At 36.3% G+C, this 13826-nt stretch overlaps 1 protein-coding gene across 4 annotated transcripts in view; it reads left to right on the top strand.

Moving 5' to 3' along the window:
- The window catches only part of LOC131072727 (DNA-directed RNA polymerase III subunit 2), a 182096-nt gene that overhangs the window by 14829 nt on the left and 153441 nt on the right, over window positions 1–13826 (top strand). For all 4 annotated transcript variants that reach the window (XM_058008988.2, XM_058008986.2, XM_059221304.1 and 1 more), the window contains 3 exons: window positions 334–412; window positions 495–622; window positions 781–873. In XM_058008988.2, coding sequence (XP_057864971.2) covers window positions 334–412; window positions 495–622; window positions 781–873 — 300 coding nt within the window. The remainder of the gene's footprint in view (window positions 1–333; window positions 413–494; window positions 623–780; window positions 874–13826) is intronic.

Raw genomic sequence — 13826 nt, 5'->3', positions numbered from 1 at the left:
CCAGGATGTCTTTTGGAAGCTCCATCTAAGTTGAACTTGACTTTTAGAATAGCTTCCATTTTATCCTTGGACCTGAGATGACAAACTTCTCGCCCCTCATTGGGGTAGTTTATGGGTATAAAATTGCTTATGTTACTAATGCTCACTTTTTCTATGGTGATTTAGATATATATTATTTTTTTTTTCAAATTTTGAGCCAGTGAGTCCCAGGGCTTAAACTCTAGTCCATGATGAGTGGATCATCTAGATTTTAAGTAGCTGCTGAGAAAATTTTCAGTTAGGTGAATGCATTGTGGTTTAGCCTAAATGTTTTGCGGTTTACCTTTGTGGCAGATGGTTTGGCTCTAAAAATATAGAAGCTCCTGTTAAGACGGCAGTTGACAAATTTCAGCTACTTCCAGAATTTCTTAAGGTGGGTGTCTTTTTTTTGTTTGTGGCTGCATTCTTCTCTTTTCTTAGATTGGATAATTTAGCATAATCATTTCAATTTTCAGGTTAGGGGACTTGTGAAACAGCACATCGATTCTTTTAACTACTTCATCAACTGTGAGATTAAGAAGATTATTCATGCAAAAGCCAATGAAAAAATAACCAGTGATGTTAATCCTAATTTTTATCTCAAGTAAGTGCACTTGTGGAGTCTTCGTATTTTCTTGAGCACAAAGTTTCTGTAAAGTTTTCTGTTGGGTATGCCACAATGATGATTGTGTTCTTTTCAAGAAACTTGTATCATACTTCAATTGAATGCGTGGTGATGATAATTTTTCATTTTTCTGACAGGTATATAGACATATATGTGGGTATGCCTTGTGTGGAGCAAGACTACATTTTCGAGGACATTGCACCCCACAAATGTCGCTTGAGGGATATTACGTATGCTAATAGATACCTCAATTTTGTGTTAGAGAATTTCTTTAAATGCACTATACCAGTGAGAGATTGCCTTGAAGAGGATTTCATTTTTCTTATTTTGTTTGGTTGAATGTCCCTTTATCTTTTTGAGCACAAAGTTTCTGCAAAGTTTTAAAATGGAATACTTAGAATTATTGAATTGGGCATTTGGAATAATTGTAGTTTGTTGTATTGATAGTTTCATGTAACAATTCAAAAGATGAATTATACAAAAAACATATTAGATGCTATAAACTGCTATATTTGAAACTAATAATACTGTTTATACCATTTCAAAAGCTGCGCACTTTGGAATAAGATGTCTTTGAAAATTGTCACATTCTTATTTTAAATGTACTATTTAGACAAAGAAAATGCATAAAATTAAAACTGGAATTTTATTGAAAGGACATGAAATTGGAATCAAATTTTGTGGAACTTGTTAGGGGAGACTAGATGACAACCCTCCTAAAATATATCGTAGTAACTGGTGTATTTTCGTTTCCTAAATAGAAAATTTATCTTTTAATGAATTGTGTTGTTTGCAGCAATGTTATCAAAGTCATGTCTAGTTATTTTGTTCACAGCAAAACTATTTCACTACCATTTTCTATATAAATAGAACATACTAAGTAATTATAGATGAAAATTAGTGATCGCTTTATTCCAGGGTACTGCTTGCACAATAAAAATATAGTCCATTGAGGACCATGTATAAAATCAGACACCTTCCTGACTACGTGAAGCATATATACAGTGCCCAATGGTTGCCAGTTAGAACACAACCATTAGCAACCACTTACAAGCAATCTTAGCAATTACCCATAAGCTGATAATTAGTTAACACACGGTCAGTTACAAACATGGTAATGAAACACAAGAATTATAAATCAAGAGAACAGCAGGTTGAAGGATCTCAAAATGATAAACCTGGAAAGAAATGAAAACTATTACAAAAAATAGGGAACGGATGTTGGTTACAAACATAGTAACAATACATAACAATTACAAATTAAGAGAAAGCAGATTGAAGGATCTCAAAATGATTAATGTAGAAAGAAATGAAAACAACAACAGAAAGCAAGGGAAGGATGATGTTGTTTTGCCATCCTCTTCAAATAAAAACAATTGATGTTACGAAAATGAAATGCAATAATGCCCAAGAGAGAGACTGATGAGTACTTTAACTCTTTTTTTATATTCCTTTGTGTAATACAATACATAATCATAACAAACTTAATGTAAAATGGGGTAAATAAACTTTATACAAGATTGTCTCTGAAGGATAAGCTGAATTTGCTGCTGGAAGGAAAATATTAGATGTAATAATTGTGAAGGAAGTGATAAAAATGGGTGATTTTTTAGTCTTAAAGATCAACAATGGATGAGGAGATGACTACATAGAAAAATAATATCACTTGGGACTTGGTATTGTTACCTAGTGGATGGAAGCTTGTTGGTTGTGTTGTGAGCACATCACACATCACCCCATCAAAATGGGGACCCCCTCTTTTTTGGGTTTCTTTTTGTCTTGCCTTGTCTCTCTTTGCTCTCAATTGAATTGAGTGAGCTTATTGGGTTTATATTTCAGGTCAAGGTGATCAGGAGTCCAACTTAGAAGCTCATTAAAATCACCATTTTAGGTTGAGTGAATTTGCCTTGAGTCTCTTGTTTGAGAGTTGATAAAAGTAAGTATGAATTTGAGCTTTTTTGAATGTGCAATCAAGTGATCTTTAGCTCTTGTATAGTTTAGCTCTTGTATAGTTTGCCTCACCTCTAAGTCCGTCTTAGATTTCGAATTTCCTAACTTCACGACTTCAGGAGTAAGACCTTTAGAAGCAAACTTCATGAATGAAATCTTTGGAATGAGCTTCTTCATGTTTTAAATGGAAGGATGAAGGAAACCGCTTACTTTATGATTAAAGCACTCAAGATTGAAATTCATAACTTCATTTAGTAGAGTGAATTCTTAACTTCATGAGTTAAAGGAGCGAAGTTCTTGCTTCATGATTTGATTAAGGGAAGCGAAGTTTTTTTTTTCTCTTCACGAGTTTGTATCTTGAATAGGATAATCTTCATGACTTGAACAAATGAGCAAAGTTTGCTACTTCATGTTCAAGAGGAGATGAGCGATCTTCATGTTCAAGAGGAGGTGAGCGATCTTCATGTTCAAGAGGAGAGGAGCAAACTTCACGTTTCACCACTATAGAGCGAAGTTCCTTCCTTCACAAATTTGCCTTTTAAAATGAAATTGTCAACTTCATGTTTAAACACTTTTGGAGCGAAGTTCATAATCTAGCAAAATGAAGCGATCATTGAGACCAAAATATATCAACTTCATGAGTTGAAGGGAGTGAGCCAAGTTTTAACTTCATGTTGGAGGAGAGATGAGCGAAGTTCATGTTTTAATCAAGAAGAACGATTTGTGAATGAAGTTGAGTATAAATGAGAGGAATGATTAAAACAACTTCAGGTTTCACCAATTGGAAGCGAAGTTATTGCTTCATCAACTTATGATTTGGAGCGAAATTATTACTTCATGTATTGGGAGATAGGATTGAATTTTGTTCCTTCATACACTCATGATTTGGAACAAATTTTTTCAATTCACAAGCTACTGATTAAAAGCGATCTTACAACTTCATGTACTGAGCAAGGAGAGCGAAATTATGCTTCATGAATTGAGTGAATAAATTAAACAAGACAACTTCGGGATTTGATGTTGAGGAGCGAAGTTTATGATTTCAAATGACAAAATTTTGGCGCCCAAGGCAAATTCGAATTCAATTTGGAAATAAGTCGGCTAAGGGTAGTCTTTCATTTAAAATTTATTGCTTGACCAAGTCGGCCTTAGGGTTAGACACACGTCTATTCATTTGATCGCCTATATAAGAAGAGTTAAACCAATCATTTTAACATCAAATCAAGCAGATTATCTCTTCTTTCTTGAGCGAATTTTATCAGCAGACAGTGAAATTCATTTATGTAAATGATGTTCAATTTACATTCAATATGCAAGTTATATTCTACTTAGTATTATCTTGTTTTATCTATTACTGAATTATCATATGAATCTGATTATCTTCTTTTATGTGACAGGTGAGAGGAGCATTTTATAAATTTCGATGTCCATTCTCACACATACCATTTGACATATATAGTGGGCTGGGTACGGTCAAGCGATGCCTTGACCGGTCATGTCTTTTGGACATGGCCGATCAAGACATCACTTGATCGTACCCCTTCGCTATAATGGTGTATGGCGTTTATTAACCAACCGGTGTATGTTTCAACACCTGATAACTATCGGTGTAAGCCAAAGGGTGTAGGATTATATTTAATACTTCGAACACTAGCCTTAACACTCGATATCAATCGGTGTGTGTTTAATATACCACCCGCTATTTAATCGGTGCAAACATAAACTAACATCGATACTAATCGATGTTTGGTTCTAATCGATAATCATTGAGTCGTATTTGCAATGGTTAATTCGATTTGTCAATTGGTGAATACAAATAGATTATCAAATGGGGATTCTATGATAATGAACAGTTAATCATCATAAATGAAGAATGTTTATCAATTGAATGCTTGAGGTTATTCATTTTAATAATCAATATGATAAATGATTGAATGAGAGACTTCATTTATCTCTCATTCAATCATTTATCTTGCCAAAGCTATTATGCATTAACACTCCCTCTTAGCTAGGTAAGATAAATGAGAGTAGTGTATCAAGCATCACATTTCAAATGATAGTTTAGCATTCTTTTACATAATTTTAATTTTCTAGGAGATCATATCACCTAGTCACAAGATATGAAGTATCACCTAACCACGTGATACAAAAATCTCACACATTAATGTTGTGATGACACGATATCACCTTAGCACGTGATATTAGTATTGCCTAAGCACGCAATACTTTAAGGATAATCGTATGAGAAAATATTTAATTCTCATCTTTATCCAAGTTATGGTAGGTGCACTAACACTTCATATAAATGTTTTACCATAACACAATCATGGCTTCATCCATGATACACCAGAAATCCAACATGATAACTGGTTTGGACATTATAAGATCGTCACCTTATAATGTCTCCATACAAGTGTTCATTATCTTGAGAGATCGTCATCTCTTAGATATGAACCCAGGGGATAAAATCCAAAAATGTCCTATCATGACAAAGAAGTTTACACATTAAACATCTTATAGATATGCAAATACAGATTACAAAGCAAATTACCTTTCTATCATACCTAAACCTTTTCTGAAGTGATCAACCTTCACTTAGGAAAGAGGTTTGGTCAGAATATCTGCAGTTTGATCTCCCATACAAACATATTCTAATTGGATTGCATTCTTGTCTACCATATCTCGCAAATAGTGGTATGGAATCTCAATATGCTTGGATCTGTCATGAAACACTGGATTTACTGAAAGTTTTATGCAGCTCTGGTTGTCATAGTGTATAACATTGGGTTTCATAGGTTCACCAAACAACCCCACAAGCAACTTCCTAAGCCATACTACCTCTCGGGCAGCCATAGAAGCTGCAATGTATTTTGCCCCGGTGGAGCTTTGAGCTACAAAAGACTGCTTCTTGCTGATCTAAGATATCATAGCTACCTAGACTGAAGCAACACCCTGAAGTGCTTTTCTTGTTAGTCACACTTCCAGCCCAATTTGAATCTGTAAATCCATGTAGGTCTATATCAACTTTCTCATATTTGAGACCAAGGTTTAAGGTACCTTGTAGGTATCTCATAATGTGTTTTACTGCAACCAGGTGTATCTCCTTTGGTTCACACAGAAACTGACTTAGAGCATTAACTGCATAACAGATATCTGGTCTTGTATTTACCAGGTACATCAGGGACCCAATCATCTGTCTATATTGAGTAGGATCAGTGGGTTGTGACTCTGCTGCTGCTTCTTTAAGTTTATGTAAATTGGTTTCCATAGGAGAGGTCATGGGTCTACAGTTTAACATTCCGAATCTCTTCAAAATATCCAAGGTATACTTTCCTTGGTTTAGTATAATTTTGTCAGAATTTTGCCACACTTCCAATCCTAGGAAGTAATGAAGGAGTCCCAAGTCCTTCGTATCAAATTCTTTGGATGGACTTTCTTGCATTGATCTATAAGGTGATCATTTCTTGTGATTAATAAGTGATCAACATATAAAATCAATATTAGCATATCACCTTTATTTCTTTTGTAGTAGAGATTAGGATTTGCATCATTTTTGGAGAAGCCTAGTCCTGAGAGATAGGTGTCAATTCTTTCATACTAGGCCCTGGGAGCCTATTTAAGCCCATAGAGAGCTTTCTTGAGTCTATACACATGAGACTTTGCATCATGAATTTCAAACCCTTCAGGTTGCTCTAGGTAGACTTCTTCTGAGATCTCACCATTTAGAAAAGCTGTCTTAACATCCATTTGGTGTACCTTCCACCCCTTTGCTGCTACAATGGCTAATACAACTCTTACTGATGTATACCTGGCAACAGGTGCAAAGGTTTCTTCATAATCTATTTCTTCCCTTTGTGAGAACCCTCTAGCTACAAATCTGGCCTTGTGTTTTTCAATATTGCCGTCTACAGCATGTTTGATCTTGAAAAGCCATTTAGATGAAACCACAGATTTCTTAGTTGGCCTAGGAACAATCTCCCAAACGCCATTTTTCATAATGGACTGATACTCTTCAGACATGGCATCCTTCCATACTTGATGTTCAAATGCATCTGATACATTGTTTGGTTCGGCTTTAGAGAGATCATTCATAAGGGCAACATAGCTAGTGAATTTATAAGGCCTTTTGCTTTCCCTGAAGGTTCCTAAAGGAGCAACAAATTTCTGAGCTTCTTCTACAGTCTTGGTGGCCCATAGTGGTCTTTTCTTGAGGTTTTCTCTAGGTGGACTTTGAGTTTCACTTATAGTTTCCTCAGGATTCTCCCTTTGAAGCTCCAGTGTTGATATTGAGACTAGATTCCTCTTAATGCCTGGAACATATAGCACTCCTGTAAGTTGTAATGATACACCTGACTTTAGTTTGATGGTGCAGTTTCCAACTCCTTTGATAGGGTGTGTAAAGTCATCTCCGATGGTTACCTCCTCATCATTCTCCTCTTTCATGGAGTCTAGTACTTCTCTGAATCCTGTGATGTGTCTGGATGAGCCACTGTCGATCACCCAGGAGTTCACTTTGTTTGATGCTTGATTTGTGAGAGCTGAATAGAGTAGATACTTCTCAGAGTTCTCTTCCCTTTTGGATTTTCCTGTTTTGGCAAATGTGGCTTGTTTAGCTCTTTCTGGACATTTGGCAACATAGTGCCCAAATTTGTAACATCTGTAACACTGAATTTGAGAGAGGTCCTTCTTGAAGGAGTTCTTACCGTGACGACCTTTTCTCTTCCTGAATTGCTTCTGCTTGCCTTTCTTGTTTGAGTTCGTATTTAGAACTTGAAGATCTTCATCTATGTTCTTCTGTTTGATCCCTTTCTTATTTTGCCTTGATTCCTCTTGGAGACAGTCAGCCTTTAGCCTATCGAATTTTGGGAAGTTATCCCTTGCACTGATGCCTTGGACGAATGTTTCCCAGATGCTAGGCAACCCATCTAAAGCAGTGAGGGTTAATTCTTTGCTTTGGATCTCATATCCAAGGGTTGCCAGTTCATCCCTTAAGGTAGATATTCGCATGAAGTAGGCATTGATTGATTCTCCTTTTATCATGGCTATGTGATTTATCTCTCTTTTTAGAGCCAAGGTTCTACTGGCATTCGATATTTCAAAAGCGTCTTCATGTGCTTTGAACATTTTGAAGGCTGTTTCATGTTTCTTTATAATGGGCATAATGTTGTTCCTTACCCCATCAACTATGATTTTGATAGCCTTATCATTTCCTTCTTTCCAAATTGCTTTGTCAGGTAAAGTCTGAGGTTCTTTATTTTCAGTCTTTACAAATGATTCAACTTTGTTTTCTTTTAGAATCATTTGAAATCTGAATTTCCATGCAGAGAAGTCGTCACCTCCTGCGAGTCTGTCTTCAAATCTGATAGCGCTAGCCATTGATAGGATTGTGATGTTGAATATATACTTGATTTGAATTTTATGTAAAATTGAACAGCCTCAGGTTCCATTTAACTATAGCTCTGATACCATGTAAATGATGTTCAATTTACATTCAATATGCAAGTTATATTCTACTTAGTATTATCTTGTTTTATCTATTACTGAATTATCATATGAATCTGATTATCTTCTTTTATGTGACAGGCGAGAGGAGCATTTATAAATTTTGATGTCCATTCTCACACATACCATTTGACATATATAGTGGGCTGGGTACGGTCAAGCGATGCCTTGACCGGCCATGTCTTTTGGACATGGCCGATCAAGACATCACTTGATCGTGCCCCTTCGCTATAATGGTGTATGGCGTTTATTAACGAACCGGTGTATGTTTCAACATCCGATAACTTTCGGTGTAAGCCAAACGGTGTAGGATTATATTTAATACTTCGAACACTAGCCTTAACACCCGATATCAATCGGTGTGTGTTTAATATACCACCCGCTATTTAATCGGTGCGAACATAAAGTAACATCGATACTAATCGATGTTCGGTTCTAACCAATAATCATTGAGTCGTATTTGCAATGGTTAATTCGATTTGTCAATCGGTGAATATGAATAGATTATCAAATTGGGATTCTATGATAATGAACAGTTAATCATCATAAATGAAGAATGTTTATCAATTGAATGCTTGAGGTTATTCATTTTAATAATCGATATGATACATGATTGAATGAAAGACTTCATTTATTTCTCATTCAATCATTTATCTTACCGAAGCTATTATGCATTAACAATTTATAATTGGCAAACTTCATCAGCAGCAAGGCGAATTTGTTAGTAACAGCCTCTCTATCAAGGCAATTTCATTTGCAAGAGGGTTCTTTGAAGAGCAAATTTGTTTGTAACTCTTGTGGATTTTATCACCAATTAGTTTCTTGAAAGGGTGAAAGCAGTAAAATCTGAGGTGAAGTATAGAATTTTGTTTGATTGAGGAGCCACTTCAAGATCTATTATAGTCAAATTTTGGTTAAGCTCCGTTGTATCAGATTTATGTTAATCATGAAATCAATCTTTTTTTTAGTTTATAAGTTATAGAAGACTGATTTGAATTTGAATTATTCCTATCTTTCATTATTAGTCTAACTTACACGCCTCTTATAGGTGAAAGATGGTGGCTCCCAAGCAAAACAAGACTCTCTCTTGTCAAGCACTCATCAAAGAAGATATGAAGGGGAGTATGTTCGAGAGTAGGATCACGTCAAATTGGAGCAAAATTGGAGACACTCATCTCGGCAAGTTCAACAACAAGAAGTTTCGCCACCCATCATTCATCAACAAACCTACAACAATAGCCAAGAAGATGATTGAAAGTGGACTTATCAACACAGCTGGCTTTCCTCCTGCAGTGCAATGCTACGAACTCATCATAGAATGTGCTCAACACTATGACTCAGAGTCAAGGAGAATCGTCACAAAGGACGGGAAGGTGCTTGCATATCTCTCGAAGACAGCTACTAGCGAGACATTTGATCTACTCGAGTCCAAGGAAATGACTTACATAACTTTAGAAGGATCTAAATCGGTCTATGAAGATGATCCTGAGGCTTGTGCGAAGATCATTGATAAATTTTGGTTGAAGAAAAGTAGAGGAGGGAGAAGCAGATGGCCGTATAGATTGCACAGGGTAGACTTCCACGATGAATACATGGACTTCATCACCTTACTCCATCAAGTAATTGGAGCACCTAAGGCTTTTCTACTTTGAAGAATGGATGTTTTACTACATTGAGACTATCACCTGGGATAAAAAGATGATCAATTGGGCAAGAGTTATCAGCAACAATTTTGATAAGCAATTAAGGAGGTTAATGCACACTAGAACATTCTATATGAGTTCTTATGTCATGTATTCTATAGCAATTAATTTTCATTATTCAGGACTCATGTATACAGGAGTAGTAGGAAGAAGACCTGGAGAAATCAAGGTGTATGATTGCTATCCACAACCTAGACATCCAGCGAAACATCACTACAGGAGGGTGAATGATGCATTCACTATGCATGTCACAAGGCAATTTCGAGGTGGATCACAACAGAGACTTTCTCCAGACGCACAAGCTTTGGTAGAGCAATATGGTGTGTGGCTCATTTAGTTCCCAAAATTCACTTATATCAGAGTCTAGGGATCTCCCATTCCTCCCTACATGCTACCACGTTACCCAACAAATAGAGTGGTGTTGCTTGAGGTGGTAAGGCAGTTATTGGCGTATATCAAAGTGTATAGACATAGGCATGGAGCGGGTGTTCCTTTTCCTATCACACTCGGAGATTCCATTGAGTCATGCCCATCTATTTATGCAGCTGAAGATGCCGAGCAAGAATTAGCACGTCATTCACTCAAGCTATTCACAATGAGAGAACGTTTTGATCCATATGGTAAAGTAAGAGAACTTTTGGGGAAAAATTATAGACATCGATGGCATTTAGAAGACTATTGGGTCAATATCCCAAATGATATAGAGGTGAAGAAGAAGATGTTTTCCAGACTATCCCTCAGTTTCATCAGGGAAGGCAAACTATTCCATGTGGCCGATCAAGTTCAAGACATTGGTAAATATCTCCAAGGAGCTTATGCCAAATAAGATCAAATTCAAATGGGCAGATTTAGAGATCGAAGATTTAAAAGAATTAATGAAACTAGTCTTGGAGTACACTTGCATGTAGGTAGATGTGCAACACCAAAAGTTGAAGGAGCAAAACATAACACCAACATTCCACTTAGAAGAAAGAACAGAAGAAGATGAAGCTAGTGTAAGTGGTAGTGCACCTCAACCATCCCATTCAAAAGGATCCAAGAGGAAGGAAGATCATGGTGAGAAGGAGCCCGTAAAGAAGAAACATAAATCAAGAGTAGATCATCCCCTTTCTCGACCAGAAGAGCTAAAGATTGAAAAAGAATTGAGTCAAGGAGCCAATGAATCAGTTGAATCCATAGTTCATAATGCAAAAGGCAAAGAGAAAGCATCTCAGGAGCAAGAGGACTTCACTCGTCTTATTCAAGAGATTGAAGATGGCAGTGAAGATGATGATGAAGCTACTTCACCACCTAGAGATGAACAAATGATAGAAGGAACACAAATCGAAGAAGGAAGATCTTCTATTCCAGAATGGCTAAAAGAGAGGGTGGCTCAGGAAGTGATAGTAGCGGAAGAAGAAGAACAAACATATGACATAGCAAGCCTTCTAAGTCAAACTCGTGAAGTTACTGAGAAGAAGAAAGCTACAAAGATGTCAAAGGTAATTAGAGATGAATCGGGATCAAGAAAATTACAAATAGCTACTCCACGAGTTGAAAAGTATCAAGAAGAGATGACAGTTGATGAGTATGATATGGAGACTATTGACTTGGGTCTAGTCACGTCCGAGCAAGCTATTGGTGATGCAACTGATTCAGTGAAAGCCGTCAATGATATGTTGAGAGCTGAAATAGAAAAGAATAGAAAATTGGAGAAGGAGATAAATGCATGGAGGTACTACATTCAACAATTTCAGCAACCTTTGACACAACAATGTCCAGTAGCTACATTGCCCCCTTTGCTTCTTGCAGAGTCAGTGGATCATATGGAGAAAATGAGGAATTTAGTACAATTGATGGATGCATGGATAGAAGATTCATATACTAGAGTGAATAAGTTTATGAAACGTATCATGCAAACACTTGATGCAGTTATAAGAGTTCTTGGAAGAACTCATGTGTTTATAGAGGCTTCCGAAGCATTTACTCATGCTAGAGATGTTATCATCTCGGTGCTTCAAGTAATAAGGAAGACACCAAGAGAGATTTTATCTAGGGAAAAAGTAAGAAAAGAAGGAACAACACCAAATCTTCTGCAATGGAGTAGCTTGCTTCGCACAAAGAAGACAATCTTTGAAGAAATTGGAAATGGATGTAGCCAAGTCCAAGATGAAATGCATCGAATTCATGATAAGATAGTAGGAGTAGCATAGGATGTCTTAAGAAGAAAGATTGATCTAGGGACACTCATTGAATCCAAGGAATTGCAAGAAAGGATAAAGACTATTTTCTACAGTGAGGATGGTATGGTAAGCAAAGAACAAATGAATGATGTGCTTGAGTTTGTGATTTTGGCAAGCAAGGTTCAAGAGTTCGAACTTGAATGGGAGGATGCTATTGTCAAAGCCTTTGATGAAGTAATGCACATGGAAGAACAACTTAAGTCTCTACCAGAGATCCCAATGAAAGAGATAGAGGAGATGGTGTCTAGATTCATTGAATATGCCAGGAGGGAATGTGAAAAGGGAAACCATATTCTAGAAGACAGTTTGTTATGATCCCATGTGGCATTTCACATTCCTATTGGAGGATGATTCCTCGATTTCCATGTCGACATGTGTTGCCTTTCTATTGGTTCATTCATGGCGATGATTATCTAAATAGGGTTTTCATTTGTGTTAAACCCTAATTAGGGTTTAGGTGGCAAAATCTTGGCCCTTGATCTCCATTTGATCTCGACTCTTCATTGTATCTGGAAGCTCTATATAAGCTTCACTCATTTTAATTTGTAAGGTTAATAGATAATAGTCAATAGTTAATAATTGGTAGCAAGGGACAATTAGTGAGAGAGCAATAATAGCAAGAGTAAGGTTTGAAGAATTGTTGTTATTTTACCATTGGATTAATGAAACATTGAAGTCATGGTGTTTTTATTCAATCCTTGAAGCTCATTTCATGGTTCTTCTATCTTCTCAAGCTAATCTTTTGATGATAGTTTTAGCTTTAGATTTCATGTTGGAATGTTGCATTTGATACATTGTGAAGCTCGTTATCCATACCACTAGATTTCTTGCTGATTGTAAGCAAGCCTTGCGTGGTCAACTGGAGCATTTTGAAGTATTTAAATTCGATTATTGTTCAACCTTTGGTATGCATTCAATTGATGGTGTCTATGGTTGATAGTGATTTGAAAACCTTAAAACATCCTTAGAAGATTGCATTAGTTATAGCAAAGTTGTTCATGTATGGCGATGCTATAACTAGTTGAGCTTCATTTGTATTCATTCTTCATCCATTCATGTTAGAGTAGCCTAGGATTCCCTCTAAACCCTCACCTTTTGCCCTTTTTCGGTAATCGTTTAGTAGTTTTAGGAAGAAACCTCATCGCATACCATCTGCTAATCAACTGATTGAATCTTTTCGAACCATAAATGCCCTTTGATGAAGCAGTAATTATAACGACCAACTAGGCTTATCCACATGTAGAGATCCTACATTTGGAACCTTGGAGTCTTTCTTGGATGAACCTTTAAGCAAATCTTCAGCATCCAAAAGATTTTGTTCAAGAGAGGATAAGATACTTATGGTATTTTATTCTGTGTTCGCATGTGCATAAAAAACACATCAATAGGTTGTAAATGTGTGTGCAAGAAGAGATCGATATAGATGGTGGTGTTGAAAAGTACAAGGCAAGATTGGTTGTGCAAAGATGTTTTAAGGTTAAGCGGATAGACAATAGTTAGATTTTGTTCCAATTGCTAAGTTGACATCTATTAGTTTTTTATTATCTGTAGCAACAACTTTTGATTTAGAGACAAAACAAATGGATATGAAGAAAACTTTTCTACATGGTGTCTTGGAGGAAGAGATCCACACAACATAGTGAAAGCTCTATGTTGTTACATGTAAGGAGTCTTTGGTTTGTACATTTAAATTTTTTTGCATGGTCTCAAACAATCTCCTAGGATGTAGTCAATTTATCATGTGTATTACACATTGGACAGTGATTGATTCCTCGTGATTATGTTGTTTGTAGATGACATGTTATT

Source organism: Cryptomeria japonica, chromosome 5 (assembly GCF_030272615.1).
Source record: "Cryptomeria japonica chromosome 5, Sugi_1.0, whole genome shotgun sequence".
Classification (NCBI taxonomy): Eukaryota; Viridiplantae; Streptophyta; class Pinopsida; order Cupressales; family Cupressaceae; genus Cryptomeria; species Cryptomeria japonica.
The sequence above is the reverse complement of the archived record's forward strand: the minus strand, read 5'-3'. Positions and strand labels throughout refer to the sequence as shown.